The sequence below is a fragment of the Manis pentadactyla genome, chromosome 11 (assembly GCF_030020395.1).
Source record: "Manis pentadactyla isolate mManPen7 chromosome 11, mManPen7.hap1, whole genome shotgun sequence".
Lineage (NCBI taxonomy): Eukaryota > Metazoa > Chordata > Mammalia > Pholidota > Manidae > Manis > Manis pentadactyla.
This window is the reverse complement of record NC_080029.1, coordinates 107,223,133-107,248,723: the sequence shown is the minus strand read 5'-3', so window position 1 is coordinate 107,248,723 and position 25,591 is coordinate 107,223,133. Positions and strand designations below refer to the sequence as shown.

Genomic DNA, 25,591 nt, shown 5'->3' with positions numbered 1-25,591 from the left:
TAAGCCAGGATGAGAAGAGGCTAGTGGGTAGGAAAAGACCAGGCTGGGAAGGGAAGCCGACCCTACCCCAACCTGGCTTTGTTTTTGAACAGAATGAGTAAGCAGTGAACACTATCTATCTTGAACAGAGACAGTATCTGGACCTTATGATTTAATCCGAAAGACGAGACATACCTGTAAAAAGATAACTGTCACTGGTTACTGCACACGTATTTGCGAGATGGCAACTCTGCCACCGTGGGCTGAGCACGTAGAATAAAGCCTCAAACAGCTAGAAATGCTCCTTGACTTCACAGGGCTTCATGTCCAGCAGGGGTGACAGGCATTAGATAAATGGCTCCATAAATCACCAGGACTAGGGTGAGCGAGGCACTTGCCTTGGGTGCACAATTTAAGGAGGGGCTTAGAAAACTCAGTTATCAAGATAAGTAATATTTTAATGCACTGTTTTTGAAAAAATCCAAATTAATGCAAAAATCTATGATGAATAAAACATCAAAATGTTATATAAAGGACAGGATTGGCAGTACTGATTTCTCATTTTGTTCATGGCTCCACGTGGCATAGCCACAAATAATTTTACCAGGAGAATTAAAAGATGTTAAGAGTACGTATAGCAGGAGAACTAATAGAAACTTGTGTAGGGTGGGGTAATCTTTGTTAGATTTTCTCTGATGCAGTAACACCTAAATTGGGACTGGAGGCGTGTGAAGAATCTGGGAGAGGAGGAGGAGGTGTAAGTGGCCCAGAGGCAGGAGAGAGCTTTGCGCTCTGGAAGGAACTGAAAGGGTGGCCCACGTGTTTAGATGCATGGTTCTCAAGTTAGCACGTGTTAGAATCACTGGGAAAGATGTTAAGTCTCAAAACCCAGGCCTTGCCCAGACCAAGAAGGAGAAAGTCTCCAGGGGTGAGGCTGAGACGTGGCAGGTTTTTAAAGCTCCTGAGGTAGTTGTTATGTGCAGGCTGGGTTGGGACCTGGTGGACACATCAGTGCATATCATTGGGATTCCAGGAGAAGAATGAAGTATGGCAACTTTTGGGATGGACTTCTGTATTCTTGCTTGTCTCTTTATTTCCCATCCATCCAACTTCCATCTAATCCCAGCTCTGGGGGGGAGCAGGCACTGCACTGGGCAGCTTGGCTTCTTGCTTTGCTCCCCTAGACATGCATGACTGCAATCCAAGCTTGCACAATCTTTGCAGCCACATTACCAAGGTGAACACTGAGGACAGTCAGCTTTGCTTGGGAGGAGCATGCATTCATACTGTGTGGAACAGAATGCTTGTTTTCCTTCTCTCCATCCTCACACACCTCAGAGAGCCCAGCTGCAGTATAATTGACGCTCTGTTGCTTTTCCCGTGCTCTGATAAGTAAAACCACAAACAGGCTTTTGCCTGAAAGGCAAGACATCTTTCCTGAGCAGGCTCATAAATACAGATTCTTTGGCGAGAGGTGCGTATAATCAGAGTACGAGCCAGCATTTTGCATGTGCAATGAACAGATGTGGCTGCATTATTCAGTTTCCCTATCTGACTTCCCTATTAAGATGTACTTCAGAAAATGTGATGTCAATGAACACATCTTCCCAAATGAAAATAACCAACGCCAAGAGGAGTTTCAAATGCTCCAGTTAACTCTTTGTCATGTTGGTTGCTTATTGAGTTCTCTGCCCAAAAGGTTATGATGTACTGTGTCGCTTCTAGTTTTCCTACTAAATATGAACTGATTTCTAATAATATTTTATGTGAAGTTACATTAATGAAGAAACACATCACACTATAGTAGAACAATGTTGGTTTTAACTCTGCCCTTTATTTTCTTTCCTTTTTTTTTTGTATTGTGAAATGTGACATTAATACCAAAAGTGAGTATATAAACTAAAAATACACATATAGTTTAAAAAATGGCTGTAAAAGAGAACAACTGTGCAACTGCCTCCCAGAGTGAGAAGTCAAATCTTGCTGGTACCTGAAACTCTGGTGAGTGCTTCCTCCTTCCTATAGTTACCATGATGTCACCATTGTGTTAGTGATTTTATTGCTTTTATGTAGAACTTTACGGATGATTTATCCATTACTAACAATATAGTTTAATGTTGCTTGTTTCATAGTGTATATATTTTTTTGTATATTTGTGCAAATGGACAAACCCATGAGCGCCTCCTTAAAATATGCACCCTGGATGCCTTGCTACATCTCTCTCTAGAGTCAGCCCTGTTCTTGTGTGCGTAGCTTTGGTTTATCTTTTTCACTGCTGTTTAACATTCCATTGGTAAGATTATGCTGCAGTTCATTTATGCATTGTACTGGTAGTTATTTGGGCAGTTTCTGGTTGTAATGATTTCAAAGGGGATTGAATATTCTTTGAAATGTCTCCTGGTGTACCTGTACTCAGACTCTAGGGTTTATACAAAGGATGTTTTCATGTTGCTTTTTAAAAGTTGTATTTTAAATTCCTTCTGGTTAAGTTAATGATAAAACATGCCAGTCCAATGCAAACATGATTTTATGGTAAATTCTAGTATTTCAGTCATAATGGTACATATTGTCCATTTTAATACCTATCATTAGTGAACACACACACACACACACACATATTTTATCTAAAGTGAGGTAAGATACTTTTGCAGGCAAGATTAACATTCAGGACAGAATGCAACATTGACCCAGCTGTCCTTCCTTCCCCTACCACCCCGCCTCCCCATATTCCCACATTTTTTAGTTTCATGAGTCTTTCCAAGAGAAATAAAAGTGAATCAGGCAAGATAATCTTAAATGGAGTTTGTCAGAGGCTGACATCTCTTCGGGCCTTTCACCAGTCCTGGTGTATCCTGGTCTATGAAGAGCGTGTGATTGTCAGCCGGGTAGAGCTGAGCCTTCAACAATGCCCGGTTAGGGTGTTTAATGTGCAAAGCTTGCTCCTTCTCTCTTACATGAAGCAATATACCGAAGTGATTATATATCTAGTACTTCCTTGAAATGCTTTGTGATGGAACTTGCTGGTCAAGATGTCATTATTTCATTTATTGGACAGTTTGCAATTAGATATCTAACTCTTTGAGGTAAATTTTCCATTAGATTTTGTTGTGTTAGAAAAGAAGAAAATTGTTTTTATTTAAAAATTAATTTAGTTATTAAATGGACCAACTGTCCAGTGTACCTTGTTATCCTTAGTAGTTTTAGGAGAGTTCTACTTCTATTTGTTAAGTTCAGAGGAATAATTATATAATTTGTGTGATGGCTGATGGCAGCCATTAGTTTAATTAGAATTTTTCTTCTTTTAAGTGAGCTGAATCATCTTAAAGAGAATATACTTTGGGGCACACAGCTAGTGATTAATTGGAATCTTGTTTTATTGAAGCATTAGTTATGTAATAAGTATCTTTCCAGCAGGTTTCAAAAAACGATCAGAATAAATTAGCAAGGAAATATGCTAATTTGACTTTATCTGTAAATGGTATTTTAAATTAGGACAATGGATCTAAAATGGCTCTTACATTTGTACTTACTTGCATATATTACCATTTACTTAGAGATAAAATTGGAAAATTTTTAATTACACAAATATTTGAATACAGTTACCTAATATAGTTTATAAAAGCTCAGCTGTATAATAGTGAAACATACTCCCTCTTTGAATCTAAACTTTATTTTAACTTTATGCAAGATTCTTTATATAACTTTGGTTTCCAAATAAGGCATCCATTCCAGATAAGGAATACGATCATTTATTCTCCACATGGGGTCTTCATTAAAGTTCATTTGATCTTTCGGTTCAACCTTTTAGAGTTTACTTCACATCTCACGAAAATTTTCTCCTGGGTTGGGTGAAGTTGGAGGTCATCTATGTTTTCTGGGCAAAATGTCATCCTGGAGAGAAAACCAAAAGCAAACATAGTATTAGGTTTTAGATTTATGTAATGCATGCTTTATTTTTTAAAGATTATAGTCTTGTGTTTGTACATGTTTTCATAACTTCGGAGAAAACAAAACCCAAGTCAGTGGAAGCAAACAGGACACCAAGTCGGTGTGAGGCTTTCAGGCACTCTGCGCAGAGGTGACACCCTGCGCTTCTCTCTTATTGGTGTAGATGCTGTCCAGCCAATGGGGATGTTGCTGTGTATTTTGGGTCCCTCTTGGAGACCCCAACAGCTGGACTGCTTTGACTGTCTGTTAGCTTGGCCTGAGATGCTGTTTGGTGTTACTAACTGAATTGCATCTATTAGAAAAAAACAAGCAGTAGTCACAGAGATTTCTGACTTCTTTTTCTTTGCATTGAATCCAAGGTCAAGTATGTACTAAATCTTTTTTTTTCATTTATAAATTAAAGTTTTAAAATTAAAAAAGTATAAAAGCCAGATAGAGAAAGGCAAATATTTTATGGTATCACTGATATGTGGAATCTAGGAAAGAAAACAAACAAACAAAAAAAATCAAACTCACAGAGAAAGAGTGGTCACCAAGGGCGGGGGAGGGGATGGAGAAAATAGGGAGAGGTTGGTAAAAGGATACAAACTTTCAGCTATAAGATGAATAAGGTCCAAGGATCTAATGTAAAACATGGTGACTATAGTTGATAACACTGTATTGTATAATTGAAATTTGCTAAGAGAGTAGAACTTAAATGTTCTCACCAAAAATGAAGAAAAAACCCTGAAAAATAGGTGAGATGATGTATGTGTTAATTAACTCAATGCACAGGGGAGGGGGTGTTCCTTTCACAATGTATACTTATATCAAATCACCATGATGTATCCTTTAAATATCTTACAGTTTTGTCAATTATACCTCAAGGAGGCTAGAATTTTAAAAAGTGTTATGAGCAATTTATAATGCATTCTTGAAAAATTCAAGCAGTAAAGAAAGAAAGGAAGGCAAATGTTAAAAATCTCCTTCACCATCACTGCCCTCTCTGCTTTCATGGTTTGGCTTATGTCTTTCCAGACTCTTTCTAGGCATTTACACATAGACAGATGTTCATATGCAAACATAAAGATTATTTAATAGCAGTGGGATTATACTGTATGTATTTTCTGAATATTTTCCTTATCATCAAATAATGTACTGGGAGACCTGTTCATATCGGTACATGTAGACCTATTTCATTCTTTTTCACCTGCTGCATGACATTCCATTGTAGGGATGACTACATTTAGTCATTTTCCTATTGATGGACATTGAGACTTTCCTGATGGTTTACTATTTTACAAATAGTACTGCAACAAACATTTTTGTAATATATATTGTGGGTATTTTGAGTATTTCTCCAGGACGGACACAGAGAAGTAAAATTCTGGGTCAAAGTATTATGTGTATTTAAAATTTTGAGAATGTAAGCTCCATGAGACCAAGGGCTTTGTGTCTCCTGCTCACCACTGTATACCTGGTGCCCACCACAGTGCCTGGCATTTGGAGGTGCTCCCTCAATGTTAGTTGCTGGATGAAACTTCCCTAGAGAAGTTTTGTAATTTACACCCCCATGAAGAGTGTATGAGAATGCCCACTTCGCCACATCTTTACTGACTTGGGATGTTGTCTTGTTTTTTAATTTCTGCCAAATGAATTGGTGACTGGTGATCATTTAATTGACTTTTGTTTTGTATTTCAGGGGTTACTGTGGAAATTGAACATTTTCTCATTATGTTAAGCCAATCACTTTTTCTGTCGTGCTACAGGGCTAATATTTTCTGTCCTGTCTCTTCACCCCACAACTGACCCTCTCATTCCTGACTCTGTGCCTTTAGAAGAGAGAACTACCTCTCATTGAATTCCTCCCATGGAAGCACACGGCAAATTACTTAACCATTTTTTTTTTTGCCTTGTAGTTAGTACCTTTAAAATTATGAGGTTTGAAGTTTGCATCCCAGCTCTGGGATTTTGGTTTGTAGAAGGTACTCAAAGGTTGGGAGTTATTTGTCTCATGAGATAAATACTGTAATTCCCATTTCTTACTAAAGAACTGTCTCAGAGAGGTGCAGTTAGTGTCTGAGTTGCACAGCTGGCTAGCATTTAAAACATTTAAACTCCTAAACATTTGAATTAGGACAGGCTGACAAAGGTCCCCGGAATCCACCTACCATATCACTTTTCTCCCTCCCATCTCTCTGGGGATGCCTCGTGGCCTTCCCTCTGCCTGCTAGAGCACTGCCCTAACTGACTGAAGCTGATGTCTTTCTTAGACTTCCTAGACCACGCAACAGAGACCCTCACTCTTCAAAGTGTGGACCAGCAGATCAGCAGCCCCTAGGAGCTTGTCAGAAATGTAGAATTTCAGGCCCCACCTCAACCGACTGAAGCAGATCCTGCATTTTAACATGACTCCTAGAAGACTCCCATGCACACTGAGGTTTCAGAAGCCCTGGGACAGAGCACATGATTGGTAAAATTAAGGCATTTTATATTCCTAATTAGGTCCTGGAGTTTTATTATGCTAAAAGCCACAACTCAGATGTTTTTGATATCTGCCAATGGTACCTTGTACTCTGAAGACACATAGAAGGTACTGAGTACTTAACAACTTAAAAAACTATAGGTCCCAGAGCCCCTACCCTCTTCTCAGCTTATACTTCCTATAGCCCTGGGGAAGGGTTTGATGCACTTATACTGTAATGTCTGGTACTGCAATTCTGCTAGCTGAGACTAAGGAAACTCAAGATTAATGGGGCCAAGACTAATGCAGAAAGGAATTGTTGCAAACAGTGCACAGGCAAGAAATGGGCCGTGAATCAGACAAACCCACATCAGATCTGAGCTTGGACAACTATTAGCCATGTCCCCAAGCCGTGTAGCTTCTGTAAGCCTCTATTTCTAATCTGCACTGCCAACACTACCCACTTTGGAGAGAAGGGAAGTTTACAGGAGACTGATGCTCCCGCGCCCCCGGTGTGTTGCCCGCATGCAGTTGGAGCTCTGCATGGCCATTCCCTTCCAGCTCCGGCTCCCTTCCTCAGAACCACGTCGGTAAGCGCCCGGGCAGATGGCAGTGTTGTATTTTATACAGCCTTTCAGGTCAAGTCACATAGAATTGTCATGGAGGACAGCCACTGAAACGGAGGAATTACTCTTTGGCTGAGAGAATGTGGGGTGGGCTGGTGCTCAGAAGCAGAGCTGTTCTGAAGGGCCAAAATGCCAGGCAAGAATAGCTAAGTGGATAAGAGGAGAGAAGCAGTTTGATTTTCTCAGAATGATTATGTGGAGAAATCTGTTGGCCGACTGCAGAGTTCCCTCTTAGTAATTGCCAGGATTTTGTATCTCAGGGAGATAAAATCTCAGAGTGCAGTTGCGTGAGGGACTCGGGGGCAGAGTCAGCCACGGGCCGCTCCCGGCCACGGAACCCAAGCGCTGAGGGAGGAGTGTGGTTCAGAGGCAAGAGGCCTTACGTTTTCCATCTCTGCTGGGGACAAGACAGAGAGAGCAAAAAGGGCCCCCAACAAAGGAAGGTGGGAGAGCAGAGGCAAGTCTCCTGAATCCAGGGGGGAGGAGAAAAGAAAGGGCCTGGGGAAGAATGGAGTTCTCCTGTCGCGAGAACTCTAGAACAGCGTGGTTGCCATGGCAAAGGATATTGGGCATCCCTTTGCTCAGCTGACAGATCTGTGGGGAGAGCTGGACCCTCTTGTCTTTCCATTACTCCCTGCCCTGCCCCACCCCCAGATGGTCCCCGGGAACTTCGGGGCCAAGGGAGATGGCAAAACACCCAGAGTTTCTTAAGGGTAATCCGTTGGTCCACGGCAGCATTTCTTAAGGCTCTTGTTAACGAATGCATGTTTCGAGGCCCTTCACCGCCCACAGTGAGTCAGAATCTGCAGCTGGGTTGGGAATTCTGTGTATTGAATGAGCTTCCCAGTATTCTTTGGCACTTTGAGATTTGAGAGGTGCCTCCACAGAGTGTGATTTTGAGGCTGTGATCTGATGAAAGCCTTTCTCTGGGTAGACAACAAAAAGACAGGTCACATCTAGGTCCTTGCTCCCTTCAGCACGGTCCTTGACCCTGCAGCGCCCAGGTCACCTGTTCATTTGCCTGCATGCTCAAGTTTGAAATGCACCGGGCTGGTGAGGTGGTTCTCAAACTCTGGGAGGCAGGTAGCTATTAACCACGGGTAGTGGGAAGAAGTGGGCCTGGGGACTGGAAGACCTGGGCGCATGTCTTGGTCCTTCCCCCTATGGCTGTGAGATCCCGGGATGGCCCTTCCACCTTTCCGGGCATCTGTATGCCGTCACTGGGACAACAATGCCCACTTTGTAAGAAAAATGTAAGACATTGTGAAAGTGCTGGCATACGTAGATGCCTGGTGAGTGTGAGGAGGAGGCTGAATCAGCACTCACCTCTGCTGGGTTTCTCCTGCTTTTACGCTGATGCTCTTTACAACAAGGCCTGAGTAGAGAGGCTCTCTGCTCCATAGGATGATGTTTTGGACCGTGTTCCAGACATTGGCCCATACTGCGCTGTTTTCCCACTTGAACTTGATCATAACCAGCTCACCAATATCCACATCCAATGTGATAAGAATGGAATAGGTTTTATTACTGGTAATTCCTCCGCTCCTTAAAGACACAAAGGAAACCAGACACAGTCAGCCTATGTGTAACAGCCAAGGGATGCTTAGGCACAATCAGGGTGTGTTGGGTTTGCCTGAGTGACTTGGGATGGCCTTTCCTGCTGCATTTCCCAGCCTGGTTTCGGGCAGAGTGCTAATGGAGGTAGCGACACGTGCCAGGCTAGGAAGGGTTTTCCAGACCAGTAATTTTGGAAGAACCATACTAATTTCTGCGTTAGCCTATTTAAAAGGCTCTGAGAGTTCCACAAAAAATGAATCTAGTTAACTTTGTTTAGCTCCGGTTTTTGTTTCTAGGTTAACAAATCAGGAAAGCTGCTCCCAGAGAGCCAGCCGTGCTTTGGCAATGGCCTCTGGGCAGCCCAGCTCTCTGCAGGTTTCATTAATACCATCCGTAGAGCCACTCTACATGCTTTTCTCTCTAGTAATGTTTTTTTCCTTCCCATATAATAGAAACTTCTGTCAAAACAACAAAGTATTAACACTAATAGAAAGCCATATATTAAAGAGATGCACCAATTTGGAGCAAGATTTAAATGCAGATCCTTAGAGAGCATTACCAGCTTTCCTCACTAATCTCCTGGACATTAAAATGTTCCAACATCGACAGAGCATCTAGGTGCCCTTTCCACTATTTAGAGCCATTCTCTGGGGCATTGGGGCAGTGCAGAGGTAACACCGGATTTAGAGGGAGACAGGTGGGTAGAGGGGTCCCTTGTGGGGCTCATCATAGCTTTTCCTGCAGACTGTTGTAGAGAACGGTTTAGGAATCCAGCCACCCCGCTGGCTGTGAGCACCCTGAGGCTGGGGTCCTCTCCACCGCTAGAGCAGAGCACCGACACATGCCTGCTGAACAGCTTAGCCGGCGTGACGAGCGGAGATCCCACGCTGGGGGCAGTTCAGGAAGCCGAGGGCTGAGGCCCAGGGTGGGTGGGGGCTGGTGCTGCCCCTGAGGGGGAGCCCATTCTGAAGGTCCAGGTGCTGAGGAAAAGCTGCAAGTGAGCTTTTTCTGGCCAGTGACGCTGAGGGAGGCATGAGGCCACTGCTTGTGCTGTGAGCAGGTGTGTAACAGGGCGAAGGACAGATGGGGAGGTTGGCAGTGCAGGCTGGTCGAGGTGGGAACCTTGTGCCAAATTGAACGATACCAGCGTAATTCTGGGTTATGGTTTGCAGACCTCATGGGAAAGGCGCACAGGCCTTCTTGTGGACACCTGCTCCGGCCCCCACCCTGCCCCTCCTTGCTTGGATCTTCTTGCGCTGTGGACACAGGACTACGCCGTCTCTGGCTTCCCTCTCCAATCAGCTCATATCGCACTGGGCCCACCACATACACAGAGCGCCAACACAAAGCCATCAGGGGAACTGGGTGAGGCTGGGTTGGGATGACAAGGCACCAGGCTTGGGTGGATGTCCCATCGGGAAGGGGGCTTGGGGCAGTCACAACGGGAGGAGGAGAGTAAGTTGTGTCTGGCCTGACTTTCGAAAAGTACAGAGTCCACCCAGACCCTGTGAGAAAAATCAACAAGTTATCACCATGACGGGGCTGCATGATGTACTCACAGAGGGGTGGGAATTTTCTGCACTTCCTCTTTTGTTCCAAGGAGTGACATGACAAAGGTTGGTTCTACTGGTTTCTCAGTTTGGTTGATGAACTGGATCTTGAACTGGTAATGATAAACTAAAGAGAGAAATAGGGTTGGGAGAGAGAGGGAGAGAGATAATTTAAGCAGGAATTCTTTTTTAAATTAAAAATCTCATTTTTTTAAATTGAAAAATGCAAAAGGAAAAGTCTGGATGGATAGAAAACATCTCTTTTCCTGGGTGGTGGGATTATGAATGCTTTTAAATTTTTTTTTCTTTTTCCTTCTCTGTATTTCCTAAGTATCTACAGAGGACATATGTTGTGTTTGTAATTTAGTAATAATAAATTTTGTCCAACAAAAGAAACAGAATGGGAGTGTAGTATATCTCTGTACTCTCACCAATTTCTGGAGGGAATCCTGTTAGACAATTCCATGTATTTGGCAAGGGTCTCCTCTCATCAATCAAAGGATATGTGTCTTTTAGGCACCTGACAAAGGGAAGAGAAAACACTGCCATTTTTTGCTTTTGCCTCTGTCTGATGGGCTCAATTTGGGGAGGGGCAGAGCTCTAGCTAAGAAGTGTAACCCGGGATGACCACATCTCTGCATTCTCAGGCAGTTCCTGGGAACTAGCTCTGCGGGGTTCAGCAAGCACATTTTTCCAATGAAAATAAGATAACTCTAGTTGTAGTGCTTGGGCCTGCAAATGTTCCATCTTATCAAATGGCCAGAATATCCTTCTACTGGGTTATTTGGAAGACGACAACTTATTTTGCTTTTCTTTATCTAAATGCAGTCTATTTAATTAATAAAAGCAAATTGCTTGCTGTAGTCATGTATTGTTAAACATTTTACATCACATTCTCTCATTCGTTCGTCAAAGTAACCTTGTGAGGTAGGCATTATTATCCCCTTTTTATAAATAAGAAACCCGCAACTCAGAGAGGAAAAGTGACTTGCTCAAGGTCACAAACCAGAGTCTGTGCTGTTAGCCTGGACTTACTGTTAAGCTCCTAAAATGGCCTTGGCTTAGCCTGTATTGTTGCATCAACCAGCTTGTGGGGCTGTTTTAAAAATTACCCCACCTCATTCCAAAACAACTGGTTGCTGCTTGGACTTCTCCAAGTACCTGTAGTGTTTTAGCTCTGAGACTGCAAACTGGTTTAATGCGGCATGTCAATTTCACTTGATTGATAGGCCTGCCTCGAGCCCTATGTCGAGAGGGGTTCTGAGACATGCCCAGGCTCTCAGGAAGATTGGTGTCTGCCTTGAGCAAAGAACAGGGGATTTACGGCATGCTTGTACTTGCCTTTCCTATTCTAGAGAGTGATTAATTCACTAATCTGGGTATAGTATCTTGCACATAGTAGGTGCTTAATAAACTTTTGTGGGGTGAATGAATTGACAGTGCTTGGGAGTACCAGGATGTGTACCAACATTCAGCAAGATGAAAATCACCTCTGAGATTCCAAGATCTGAGTTTCAAGCTTTGTTGTAGGAGAATTCCCCCTGGAAAGTATAGATCATGGAACTAGCAACTTGATCTTCCATTCTATGTGCCCAGCATGTGGAAATTCCTCATCTTCATGAATCAGTCTCCGGGCTCCCAATGGTTTTCTGCAGGACTTTGGGAGCTATCCGCAAACTCAGCAGCAGCTGTTGCTAATGGTAATGTGGAGTTTCGTGCTTATTTACACATCCTTACCCTTTGGGTTAAACCACACTTCCCATTTGAGTTTTGTGGTGTATTCGTTCTTGTGCCTATTTATATATCTTGGGTTTACTTAAGGGGTTGTCTTTGAGCACCAAAGTTTATTTGGGTGTTTTTATGTTCACAGAAAGGACCAAACACTAAAGAGTTTACTTGTAGGCTGTAAACTTCCTGCTTTATGGAAGAGCTAGCTCAGGCAGCACGTGGCACCCAGGACGGTGCCCTGTACGGAACAGGTGCTCAGACCCTCAAGCCTGGAATAAAGCAATTTGATGCTCTCAAGACTATGAGACTGTGGGTGAAAAGAAGAGAAGGGCTGTAGCCCAGCTCCCAGGGAGGGTGACAAACCCTGGTGGCAGCAGTGGAGATGGCCTCTGGCCTATCACCCTGAAGCCTCTGGGAGGTCTTAAGCTATTTGGTGTTTGTCAAGGGAACTCTATAACAAGCATTGCACTGAAGCAAAGGAAAGGTCCTTCCAGAGATACAATCCATAGGCACAGGTGGTGGGCAGGATGTGGATGGGATGAGGTGGGAGGACTGGCCTCGAGCTAACCTCTGAACGAGCAGGCAGGGCATCTTCGAGTGCTCAAGGAATACTCAAAGCAACTGGTTTTAATCCAGTTTATATGTGTTAATTGGAAGTCTACCTGTGCCCAGCCCAGTGCTAAAAAGGCCAGGTACTTTGCATCTACTATTTCATTTAATCTAACAATAGAGGACACTGAAGTGCAGAGAGGTTAAGTGCCTTTCCCAGGATCACGCAGCTAGTAAGTAGCATAGCTGGGACTACCTGGTTCCATAACTTGAACTTTTCCATGTTTTTATCCAGGACTAATAGCTTTATATACTCTAAGGAAAAAATTGAAGAGTAGAAAGAGAGTTAAGCTCAGAAATGTCATAACAGAATTATTTACTAAAAATAAATCAGAAGTACCTTAAATATTCACTAATAGAGAAATGACTGTGGACTAATAATCACAATTGTGAGAACTACCACTTTGGTTCTTTATTATGTCCCAGACTGAGCTGATCGTTTCACGTAATTGTCTCCTTCTCTTTACAACAACTTTGCAAGATGCCTACTTCATCCTCACTCCTCATCATTTTACAAACGACGTTGCTGAAGCTCAGGACAGGTAGGAACTGGTCCATTGTCCTAACGCTAAGAATTGGTGAAAAGCTGCACTTAGATGTCAGTCTTCTGATTCCATTCATATGCCCAGCCATGTGATTTTCTCTTCTGAAGTCATTAAAAGATATTTTTGGAACAATTTCAATGCTTATGAAAGAAGTGAAAGAAAACCAAACCACTTTGCAAACAAGAACCAGGAGAGGAAATTGCATGTCTAACAGGAGACCAGGTCTATGCAACAGAATGCAGCAGACGAGGCTTCGCGGAAATATTAATAGTGCTCATCTCTGGGGAGGAGGGAGAGGGGTAATTTGTATTTTTCTTGATGCTTTTCTGCAAGTTCCATGTTTTCTACAATAAGCATGTACTCTAAGTAGAATCTTATTGGAAAAATGAAAAGCCTTTAAAAGTATTAAAAAAGAGAACAATGGGCCCAGAAACTGTGCTCCGAGCCTTGGAAGAGCAGCTGGGAACTAGAGCAGCTCCTGTGATCCTTGTCACTTCTGCCTTGGGCATTGGTGTCCATGTTTCATCTCCCCCAGGGCAGCCTTGCTCATTTCACTGGGTGTAGCTCCAAGCATCTCGGGAGTACTTCTGGGGCTCTTTGTATAAACGACACATGTGATTTAGAGACCCAAACTGTCACTAGCGATGTGTACTACACATCAGCCAGTACTAAGTGTTCTATGTTATTTTTGATCCTCATAACAAGACTAAATAAGGATAGTGTGCTGGGTAGGCTCCGTTTTCTGCCCCTACCCCTGCCACCCCCATCCATTCTTTGCCCAGCTCTGAGCCCAGGATGTGACCCCACAGTCTACATCTCCCAGGGTTCCCTTGCTAGATGGTTTCTGGTTCCAGGGACTGATCCCTGGGAGGCACCAGCAGATCGGGGCTGAGCAGAGAGAGGTGGAGGTGAGGGTTTTTTTTTCTTGCTCCCCACTACTTGAATCTGACCTCGCAAGAGGTGCTCCAAGGGATTAGCTGCGGTCAGCAGCCCTCCGCCACTGCTCCCTGTTGCTGGCTGTTCCTGCCCCTCGCTCCTCCCCAGTGGTGGTTAGATTTGGGTGCATCAACACCCCTGTCGCTTTTCTTAATTCCACCCACTCTCTGTAAGAAGCTGACAGAGGGAACGGTGTCCTGTTCTCTGCTGAACCCCAGACAGACCTGGTGGCAATTATTCTGGTGAATTACAGACAAGGAAGCAGACGTTTGGATAGGTGTGCATGGTCACCCAGAAAGAAGCGGAGCAGAATTTAAACCTAGGTGTCTGTCTATTCCCAAAGACCCTTCCCACTGTCTCCTGGGGTTCTGGTTTTGCAAGTTGAATCTCCCCTTTGAAAGCAAATGGCACACTCTGTCCCTGAAGAAAAGCTGTGGTCAGAACCGCCTGGAAGGAAGTCCAAGTGCCTGCCAGCTCCCGCCCTGACACCATCCTGGGCTTTCACTGCTGCACATTCCTCCCACCTGTCCCCCCAAGGCCTAGCCCCTGACTGGGGATAACTGCTTCATGTCCCTGCACTGGAGGTGGGTTTTTGTTTTTTTTGTTCTTAGACTGAACAGTAATGAGTAGGAGAGCATTGTGCACATCTGAGATGCCAGGGTCCCCTGGTTCTGGGGAGAGTGTGAGATCCAGGGTGGCTTAGATGATTGCCAAGGACCCTTTAGCTCTCTCATCCCACAAATGAGGATAAGCCATCTTCTGGCAGTGTGTCCCTGTGCAGAACCCTGAAGGGGCAGAAGCCGTGAGGAGCCTGAGTAAGCTGGTCCCAAGGGCTCCCAAAAGGGGGCTCAGAGGCGAGGTCATGAGGCCCCCCTGGCGCCTGCAGGAGCTCACCGAATGCACTGTGCGCTGGCAGCCCAGGAATCCTGAATTACCGGCACTTGGGAAGTCACTTTTTTGGAGAAATCTTGAAATGAAATAATTTTTTTGAATATGCAAGGACCTTTCAAACTGAGGAACAAAATTATTTGTTCTTATTTTGGATTTTCATGTTTGTCTTTAAAAGGAAAAAAAGACAACTTGCCTATCACTGCCTCCTCCCCCCTCACTATGACTAGGATACCACTACAAAGGTTAAGGAGAAAGGAATGAGTAATTGTGCTCACTCTTCCTGATGACATGTTTAATAAGGATTTTAAAAAATGACTTAGGGAAAAAAAAAAATGACTTAGGGAAAATGCTTTTGATCCTGTGACTGCAAAGAGGCCAGTATTATAATGCATTCCTCAGCTCAGGCAGGATAAATTATTTCAGGCCTTAAAGATGAGAATCATGAAATAGTCCATTAACTCTGAATGAGGTCAGGCAAACTGCACCTAGAGCAGAGGTGTGAGGCCTCTGGAAATTCTCCTCCCCAGAGGGTCTTCCTAAGACTCAGATGCCCTAAGACCCTGGACTCTCATCTCATGTGGGTCCCACTGGTGCCACTTAAAAAAAAACAAAACACTTAAGTGCCTTTTTACAAGCCAGCCATTGAGAGCATCAGGTTGTGGAATTTCTGAAAAGAGAATATGTGTGTGTGGGGTGGTGGTGGTGGGGGCGGGTGAGTGTGTAATTGTTTATGTCTTATGAAAAAGAATGATTCTGAATCATTAGATCCTGGCTCTGGGAGATATTATGACTCTCTTTGCAAACATCAGAGGCCGTTTTCTTCCCAGTGTATTGATTTTCTCTTGTGGAAATGGTAGGAATGAAATCTCTTGTGTTTTCTTGCTGGAAATGCCTCTAAGCCAAGAGGAAGGCTGAAGGTCATGGGATTGAAGCCTAAGGGTGCTGTCAGTCGGGGGTTACTGCCCGAGGCAGCCAGACCTGGCAGGGCCTGATTGAATTTACTCAGCATGGGCTCAAGGAAGGAAGAAAGGGGCAAGCGGCTTTGTGAACATACGTATGTGTGCGTGTATGAGCTTTTGTTGAGGCCCACATTTGGGCTGCCCCATTATGTGATGCTCCTGATGGGGTTCAGAATGAGCTTCCCTAAAACACACCACTTTGGCATGTGGATTATTTTGAGCTAAAGACAGTAAAGGCACAAAGACTCAGGAAGTGCTTTCACCTTCCCCTTAACTGCCTCTAAGAATTCAGACAGAGGTCCAGGACGAGAGCTGGCAGAGAGAACTACAGAAGCAGAGGCTGGGCGTGGCAGGCGGGGGAACTGGGCGGGGCCTGTTTGCCCACATTCCTCGCAGGCCCCTTCTCTCTGCCTGGCACGGCGAATGCTGGCTTACCAAACGCTGCTCTTCCCATCTTCCTGAGAAATGCCTTCTTTGCTTTGAAGTCCCAGACCCCTAACTTGTCTCCTCAGTTCAGGACGGCATACAAACCTCGACTGCCTGTCTTTGAACCTTTCAGGTCTATGTGAGGACCCTGTATATACAAAATTAAATTTGCTTATCTCCTGTTGATCTGTCTTAGGTCAATTTAATTAATAGACTAGACGAAAGAACCTAGAAAGGGAGAGGGAAATGTTTCCTCCCCTGCACCCTGATGTCACAAGATCGGATGCTAGCCCCTTCAGTGGGGTGGAGATGGGCGTGCGTGCGTGCGTGTGTGTGTGTGTGTGTGTGTGTGTGTGTGAGGGGTGAGGAGGGTGTGCTGCTGTCAGCCTGCTGCCAGCTCTCTGTGCCATGAGTCCCCAGCTGGGACGGGAGCCCTGGGTTGGAGTCCTCTCCGCCGCCAGCACCCCGTGGTCACGAGCACTCATGGCCTCTGGAGCTCAACTTCTTCACTGTAACATGGTCACTAAGTGCCCTCACAGGGTTGTCAGGATGTGATGAGCTGGCTTGTGCAAGAGTGCCTGGTTCTTAGAAGGGGCGAACGCAGTGACACCTATTCCCTGCCCTGTGCTGGACTGACCAGGCCCGGTCCTGAGCCCCACCTGCAGGTGCCCACTGAGTGGTCGCCCCCACACAGCCATGTTGTGGCTGAGGAAGCCGAGGCTCCCCCAGGCTTCGTCACTAGGTCAAGGTCACATCTGCGGCTGGCAGTGAAGTCAGATTCGGGACACTCCTTATCTCTTACCCTGCATTCTACTAACCTACTGCTTCTTCTGGAACTCTCCCTGGTAATCAGTGAAAACCCAGAAAAGTAGCTGAGAAAAGCCACAGATATACAGATTCCCCAAGTCACAGTTTGGCTGGTTATCTCACTGAACAGAAGAAAAGAGAGCGCTCATCAGCTGGTACAGCCACAGAAGCCAGTCCCCACTGGCTGGACGAGGCCCCGAGGGGGGAGGGAGGAAGCGTGTGTGTGTGTGTGTGTGTGTGTGTGTGTGTGTGTGTGTGTGTGTGTGTGGCCAGCTGTGGGCCTGCACCTAGGAGGCCCTGTGGAGTGGAGAGAGCGAGGGCTGTGGAGTCAGAACTGGGGGTCACACACTGCATTTGCCATTCACAGACTGTGTGACTTTGGGAAGATCCAACCTCTCTGGCTCATTTTCTCCATTGGAACATTAAGCAGGAGCCAGTGCACACCCCCGCCGGTCTCTGTCTCCCTGGGTGGCTGTGAGGATTAGGTAACAACTGAGATCATTTGCTCCTTGCATTCAGCGTGGCGCCTGGGCAGCATAAGGCCCCGTGAGTGCCTCTTCCCTTCCCTGCCGGTTCCCTCGCGCGAGTGAAGATTAATCGGATAAGGCGCTTGCAGAGCAGGGCCTGTGACCCAGATGCATTTGCCTTCCTTCTCTCTTCAGAAACTGGGAAAGCTGGGAGCGTTCAGGACGGAGCGGGCGACAAGCGGCTGGGTTTCACCCAGAACTGCTGCTCTATTCTCTTTGGCTACTGCTCTGCCCCAGCGTGGGCCCACGTTCTGGCATTGTCGAAAATAACCCTTTGGTGCTTTTGTTGAAATGTTGTCGGAGCCTGAGGAACAAGGGCCGTTTAGTCATCTTTGTGCCACTACAATCAAGAGGTGTTGTTTATTTTGCCCAGCCAGGCTGGGCACAAAAATATACAGTGTAATTAGACATTCTTGAAGAGTATGGATTGTGCGTTCTCTGTAACCAGTTTGGGCAAGTCTGCTCTGTTATGTATCTGTAAGTATTCATCAGTGCTGGAGGGGGCCAGTGAAGGAGGATTTGGGGGCCCACGTCAGAGATGATCTCGGTCACGGTGGGCAGAGAGAGATGTAGTTACAGGGCCGGGCCTAGTTTAAACGCTTCGTGCCAGTACCACCGATAGAACTTTCTGTGATGATGGAAACAAACTATTTCTGTGCTCTCCCATATGGCAGCCATGTATTTGAGCCCTTGAAAGGTGGTAGTGTGATGAGGAATCGAAGTTTTCATTTCATTTCATTTTAAGTAATTTACTTGGCCACAGGTGGTGAGCGGCTGGCTGCCCTACTGGACAATGTAGTGTCACACAGATGGCAGCAGCCGGTGATCAGCCCCTTCCAGGCAGGTGGGTCTCACCTGGGTCTAATTTCAGTCATACCCAGGGCGGCTGGAGGTGACCACTGGGAGGCTACTCCCCGTCAGTGAGCACATTAGGATTTTGCCCAGTGGAAGGACTGAGGCAGAACCGGGCAGAAATTGGAGGAGGAGGAGTGGGGAGTAGAGGAGGGTGCCGTGCAGGCTGTGGCTCAGCGCTGGAGCCTCTGTTAGGGGCTGGAAACGGGCTCTGATGCATTTCAGGCAATCCTGCCTTGCAGCCTCTGTGAGTCCTGCCTACTGGCCTCATAAGTCCTATTGTCATCAGATGTCCCTGGAGCAAGACGAGTAGCTGGTAACAGAGACAACAGATGTTGTCCCCCAGGGACTCATTGCCTGTCTTCCTGTGGGGAGGGTGCTGGTCTCCACAGAGCCACTGAGGTGGGGGGGCTCTGCCTATTCTGGTTCAACTTACATTTGGAGAATAAGTGACTGGATGGGCTCATTGGTTTTGGCAGCTGCTGGGGAGATACTGCCGCCCTTGTCCCATTCTTTGGTCCTCCCTTATAGGAAAGGGGTCCCTGTGAGTGCAGCAGCCCTGGGTGGTGCCCAGCAGGAGGGAGGGGCCTTTCCTTTCCAGCCTGGCTGTGCCTACCGCTCTCCCCTCCCTGGGTGCTTCCTCCCTCCCCCATCTCCATGCCCCCAGCAGTGTCCTGGGTGGACCAGCCCCTCGCTTCAGCACAGCCCTGGAAGCTGGAAGATGACCTCCTTTCCTCCCAGCTGATCTTAAGGAGAAAGAAAAATGGTCCCCCTCTCTTCCCTCCCTCCTTCACCTCTACAAACAGACCAGGAGCAGGTTGCTGAGGTAAAAAATCACTCAATTAGTTGCCTGGAGGTCTGGGCCTAAATGCTGGCTCTGCCAAGAATTATCTGAAAGGCTTAATCACTCCATGTGGCTTTGACATTTCAAAGAGGGGCTGGTTAACCCTAAGGAGGGTCTAATTGGCAGCCTGGGGTTGGGGAGTCCTCATGAACAGGAAGGCTTCCCAGTTCTCTCAGCTGATCCCCGATGACCCCTAAGGGACAGACAGGGGAGGGCCCTCTAGCCCCTCAGGCTGGAACAATCCCACCTTCACTCCAAGCGCTCCCAGAGGCTGTCAGCTGCACACAGGGGTTCCTGTCCTTACTGGACTACGTGGAAGGGAAATCTGGCTGGAGAGCAAACGCTCAGATGAAGAGGAATCCTGTGCCTGAAAAATAAGTCTCCGGGGAGCTTGAACTCGTGAGTGCAATAATAAAAGGGACACTGACCAGGAGTCAGATGCATTTGGGTTCCAGGCTGTGGGCGGGTCCCTCCACCCAAGTTTTGCTTCCCTCCTCTTTAAAAAGGGTTCATAACTAGTCCGCCCACCTTGCTAGGCTGTTGGGGGAAACGCAAAGAGTCGATGGCAGCACCTGACATTTTGTATAAAACGCTGCCCAGGTGCAAAGGGGTGCTGATGGCCTGTTCACCTTCTGCAGCTCAAAGACCCATCTGCTGGCCGCACAGCACAGCACAGCACCCGCGCCTCCCGAGCACGTGCTGTGAAACAGTGACATGCTAAATCACTCTCGAGCTGTGTTAAGGATTAGGCAGAAATGTTAATGGCGACAGATGTTGGCTTGCTCCCTCCTGGAGGAGTGAGACCTCAGTGGAGTATTTCTCTGCTGGCTTTGGCCCAAGATGCAGCTACAGCCCTTTCTCTGGCCTCTGTTCCAATGCAGAGAGTGACAGGGGCTCAGTTTCTGCCCTGAGGTTAAGGATCTGATTGGGAAACACTGGAAGCTGAGCTTCATCTTGGGAGGGCCTCAGCCGGACAACGGTATCCTGTCCGGTCAGCTGATTCAAACGTTGGAGGAAGTGGGGGCCGCAAAGATAGCCTGGAGCCCAGTTTTCTGTGGAGGTGGTGAGCAGAGATGAAAGCACTGGGTTCTGGTCTAGTTTGGAGCCGCTTCCAGGTCCCTCTGCGACCTGGGTGGTCAAGGCAAGGGCTCAGGGACTCCAGATCTAACATTTAGGAGAGTGTGGACATGGATGAAGAGAGGCCGACCCAAGGATTGCTCCGGAAAGTATCCGGGTTTCTCCTCCTAGCACTTGGCAGTAAGGTGGCCTCATTCTTGGGAAAAGAGAGAGGCTGTGTCAGCATCACTGTCTGGAATCTGCGGTTTCAGAAACACTAAAATAGCAGAGCCTGAGTTGCTCCAGGAAAAGACTTCAGGGACCTCCTGAAACTGCAGACAAGTGGCTGCCCTTCCGAAGGCTCTGGGCCACCCACACTTACCTTTGAACGGGGCCTGGGCTCGTGTCATGAGGAAGAGCCTCTTGCTCTTCTTGCTCAGCGGCTGCTGGCGGGTGTGGTAGCCCAGCGTGTTGCAGCGGCCGTGCCTGCAGCTCAGGCACATGCCCCGGCGGAAGCTGTCCATGTCGCTGCACAGGTAGGCCGTGCTCTGCAGGCCGGCGTGCAGCAGCGAGTCGATGAACAGGTGCACTGACCGCTCGTGGGCACATTTTATGGTCTGGGTGATGGCTGGAACACAGGGCAAGAAGGATGGTGTTGCCCCTTAATCCAGTGCGCCCTCAGTGCAAAGGGTGGCCTTGTTTCTCAGCACAGACGGGCTGCACATGAGGAGGGCGGCTGGGATTGCAGAGGCTGACCCGCCCACAGCAGTGCGATGGGGTCCCTGACTGAAGGCCACAGAAAGAGCAGAACTCCTCTCAGGCACTCAGCACAGAGGCGTGATCCCTGGCGCTGCGGGGCTCCTGAGGGCAACCCCCCACTTCAGCGTGTCGCCGTGGGTACTTTAATAGGAACCCAAGTCACTAAGACATAGCAAATTTTCCAAGAAAATAGTACTGTAAATCCTTTCAGAGATACTTCTGTCTCAAATGATTAAAATTCACACGTGCTGATACTTTGGGGTGAGTTAGCTGGACAGGCCTATGTGGAACTCCTCTTTTCTTAATAAAGTGAGGTAAACGCATGCCAAGGCACTCATGGGGTTCGGCTAATGGTCTGGGGAAAGCTGAGGCCTCTCCGCCAGAGTCGACCTTCTGTCCCAAAGCAGCCATTGCATCCCTAGGGCAACAGGCCTGTCAAACCAGCATGGGGACTGGCTTCCGGGACAGGCCACAGGAACCAGGTCTGAAGGGCCCTCCCCGAAACAGCAAGCTGAGGAGGCTTATCTACCATGGATTGTTTTATCTTTTGTTTTTTTCAATGCTCCAAATCTTAACTTAATCTGTAGTAAATGATTCTCAAGGAATGTTAAGGAACCACCACAAGCTGTGTAAAGAAATGGGAAGGCAGGGCACAGGTAACTTTGCCAAAAGCTACTACTCCAAGTGTCTGAGGTAAAGGTCAAGATCAGACGCCTCAGTTTTTGGCCCTAGCGGCTGCTGCCACACGGGTCCTAGGCTGAGGGCCTTCACTCATGCACTCCCTGAATCTTCACCACAGCTCCTGAGGCAGCTGATATAAAAGAGAAAACTGAGCTTCAAAGACACTCACTCACTCACCCAGCTCACCCGGCCAGGAGGTGGTGAGGGTGGTGAAGCAGTTAGCAGGTTACCTTCTGCTCAGGTGTGGTTGGGAGACTGCTCCAGCATGTAACCACTTTTAAACTTGAGGAAGAAAACTGAGAAAATCACACGAAAGTGGGGCAAGCTAAATAAATACATTTGGTTCCACCTCTTTGAAGGTTAGCACAAAAGACCAAATAGCACTATTTGGTCAGTGATACATTTATTTGCCAGGCAACTAGTTAGTTACTAAACACCATCCTAGAGGTGTCTGTGGAGCTTTGGGAGGGCGTAGACCTCAGAGGAGGGGCTGATGACGCGGGGGGTGGGGGTGGGGGGGGGGGGAGAAAGGACCGATAAGGGGAAGTTCCCAGAAGGTTCTCCCAGGCATCGGCGGGTGGAAGGCTGGGAGTCCCGCCAAGATGAGATAATGTTGAGTATGAAGGTTGTTCTGAAAGGGAGAGGTGAAGGTGGTGATGTAATCACAAGGGGGGTGTTCTCAACTCAGTTTTGGCTGACTGGGGTGAGGTGTGCTATGAGAAGTGGGGTCTCCAGGTATCTTAAAGTGAGTTGGCATGTTTTAATCAGTAAGATATTTTAAATAAGGAGAAAGTTGGACTGCCTATGGAATGTAGGTTTTTGCTGACATTTTTGTTCTTTAATCTTGTGCATGTTATCAATGTGCATGTTCCGTTTAAGCTTTAGAATTTGAGAGAGAAGTGGGAACACAAGCCAGATAATGCCACATTCAATTCCTGCCCTGAGGTAAAGGAAGTAATAAGGACATACTGAGAGCTGAACTTTGAGTTGGAAGAATCTCAGTAAAGTCCTGCAGATCAGAGTGGAAGAGTTATTTCCACTCTTGTGAGACCAAGGATCAAAAGCCATGACCTACTGAGCGACTCCTTGTGTGGCCCAGCATAGAGGAAGTCCCTAGGGTGAGGAAACTTCTAGAGAAGGAGAAATAGCCACAGGCAGCAGGACTCAGCTTTCCAAGGGGCTAGTGCCCCAGGAGCGACTTTGCTGGGTATAGTGGGTGGGTGGGGAGTGCGGATGCCTGCCTGCGCCCCTGAGCCTGTCCTCAGAGCTTGGGCTCCAGTGACCACTGCCTGCTGGGGTCACCAGCCCTTACCCACTCCCACAAGCTTTCTCTCTGAGTGGAGCTGGTGACCATGCACCCTGGGCCCCCTCCCTTGCTGAATTCTTCCCAGGATCCTACAGAGTTGGTAGATTCCCTTGGATCCGGAGGCCCCACACAACCATAGGGAGTGTAAGCCACAGCAGGCTAGCACTCTCCACCATGTCTTCTTTCTCACCATATAAGCCGTGCTTGGTAATATGTTTGTAGAGCTCTAAGAAGTGGCAGCCAGGCTGGAAGGAGCCCCCATTGGGGTAGAAGTCATAGTGTGCTATGGGCTGTTTGATGCCCACGCTCAGGCCCATGTGCTCCTGGGTGAAGGTGTGAATGGCGTCCACAAAATTGGCGTCATCTGGTGAAAGACGGTCACTGGGGGAAGTTCCCTCGAACAAAGGGCCCGCTGCATCCAGCCCTAACAGGAGAGCAAGGGTAAGCGTGAGGCAGGAGCCAGGGGAGGGGAGGTGGCTGCTCTTTTTAGCTTTTTGATGTTATTGCATGTTGGTGAGCCAGCAGGAAGAAGAAAATCCTAGGGCATAATCTTTCTTTAGAATATTTTGCTATAACCTTTTCTCAGTAAAACCACAGTAATTCATGGTGCTGAAAATTACACACAGGCTGGGCATTATCTACAGGGAAACGAGGTTTGCAGGAACTCCAGTGGTAGAAATAAGGTCATGAAGGAATGCTTGATTTATTTAAGCAAATCAATTTTAAGTATCTCTCAAGCTACTCTCGAGAGCATCTGTTTGCATACAAAAAACCAACTGCCTTATTGTAAATAGTTCTAACCTACCCATCAAAGAATTTATTTGCTTGCATGTTGTCAGTAACTTCCCTAAACAAGCTGGCTTTTCTCCTACACTAATGTCATTTCACTGGAATATCCAGAACGGCCTTGGGGCATCACTGTGCCTGGGTGAAAATGTTGTGAGCAAATAATTCAAAGCTCTGGGCCTTAAGTGACAGATGTGTTTGCATGAGACAAGTGGCAGCCCCTGGCTGACTGTAGTTGGGGAATATTTGTGCACCCATGGTTTTCCTCTTTCTTCCTTTGCCTTCTCTGGAGGACCCTTTGATGTTCCACGTCAGCCCTGGCTTCCACCCCCGCTGCACAAGGCGGCCGCCTGTTCTCCAGTCCTCACCTATAGTTACAAATGAAAGATGTTCTTGGGGTGATTTATGTATTTTTCTTCAGCAGGCTGACTACAAATGACAGCAGAGTAATGAACCATCCTGCTGCCTCTGACGGGTGGGCGTGGCTAATAATGCCTGAGGTGGCCCAGGACGACGGCCAAGGTGGAGAAGGTCCTGGACCCAGTGCTGCCTCTCTGATTCTCACTCAGCCTTCTATGGAAGGTCTGCTCACTTCCAGCCTATGAGGCTCCACAGAGGTGGGGGCACAAATACTGGCTTATGGACCAGGCCTCCCCAGTCACCAGCAAGATGAAAAAAAATTAAGGATCAAGAAATGAGTTTTCATAATGACAAGTTTACTTTGTTTAAATGTCTGTCTTTATCCCTATCTTTTTTTCACATTAAAATAAATATCTTCTTTTGTGAGGTAATGGCAATAGTAGATAGCAGATGCCAAGAATGTTCTTATGCGATAAAATAAAAGGTCACAGCAATGTTTTTCATCTTAAATTTCTGTTGAATTGTTTTAGCCTGCTGGGTCTTAAAGGATGAGTAGGATTTTGGTTTGTCGACTAGGGCTGGGTGGGTGAGCAGTGGGAAGACATTCCAGGCAAAGGGACCAGGACATACGAAGGCCTAGAAGCACAAGAGGCCAAGGAGGGTTTGTGAAGTGGAGATAAGCCTAGATCATGGATGACTAGAACAACAGGGAGGGAACAGTGGGGGAGAAGTTGGGGAGCTCTGGGGACACTACACCGGAAGGGCCTTGCCTGCGCCTCCTGCGTTCGGTTCTGTGGGTATTAGCGGGCCTTGGGGATGTGGCTGGGGAGCAATCCAATCAAGAGTGTTCTTCCAAACATAATTGGCGTCGCATGGAAGATGAGACTAATGTTAAGGATGCCTGGGAGGAAAGGCCTTGCACACCTCGAGTTCTTCCTAAGAATCTAGGAATATTTCTAAGTGGTGCGGAGCTCCCTCCCTCAATCCAAATAGGCCCCAGAGTAAGACCCAGGGGCTTCACAAATGTGCACACCGAGGTGCAAACGTGGCAGATGTTACAGCAAACTTAGGGCTGTGATTCTTTAACTCATTCATGCTGGCCTTTCAAACTTTAGGTTGAAAAATAAACTCCTTCCCACTGCAAAAGTGTGCAGAAAGTCTACTTTTTAGGCCGTATTTGGCATGACTAGGAGAGGCATTCATCTGAGGACAGGCAATGGGGGTCGAGGCTGTATTGGCCCTGGATTCTCTCAGAACAGCAGTCTGTGACAGTGGTCATGTTTGAATAGTGCTACAAGTCCTGTGAATACCAATGCAGCATGAAGGAAGTTGGGGGTGTGTTAATTAGAAGACTGTTGGAAAAAGAGGTCCTTGCTCCATGCCCCTGTGTGGTCATGGAGATGACGGTTGTTAACG

At 46.8% G+C, this 25,591-nt stretch overlaps 1 protein-coding gene across 2 annotated transcripts in view; it reads right to left on the bottom strand.

The window, feature by feature from the left end:
* Positions 1 to 3,629: 3,629 nt before the first annotated feature.
* The window catches only part of LIPC (lipase C, hepatic type), a 144,035-nt gene continuing 122,073 nt past the window's right edge, over positions 3,630 to 25,591 (bottom strand). The window contains exons 6-10 of one of the 2 annotated variants that reach the window (XM_036903014.2): positions 23,220 to 23,453; positions 20,666 to 20,911; positions 10,113 to 10,230; positions 8,323 to 8,541; positions 3,630 to 3,870 (exon numbers count right to left, since the gene is read on the bottom strand). In XM_036903014.2, coding sequence (XP_036758909.1) covers positions 3,759 to 3,870; positions 8,323 to 8,541; positions 10,113 to 10,230; positions 20,666 to 20,911; positions 23,220 to 23,453 — 929 coding nt within the window. In that variant the 3' untranslated portion in view covers positions 3,630 to 3,758. The remainder of the gene's footprint in view (positions 3,871 to 8,322; positions 8,542 to 10,112; positions 10,231 to 20,665; positions 20,912 to 23,219; positions 23,454 to 25,591) is intronic. The other variant, XM_036903015.2, reaches the window with a different exon arrangement.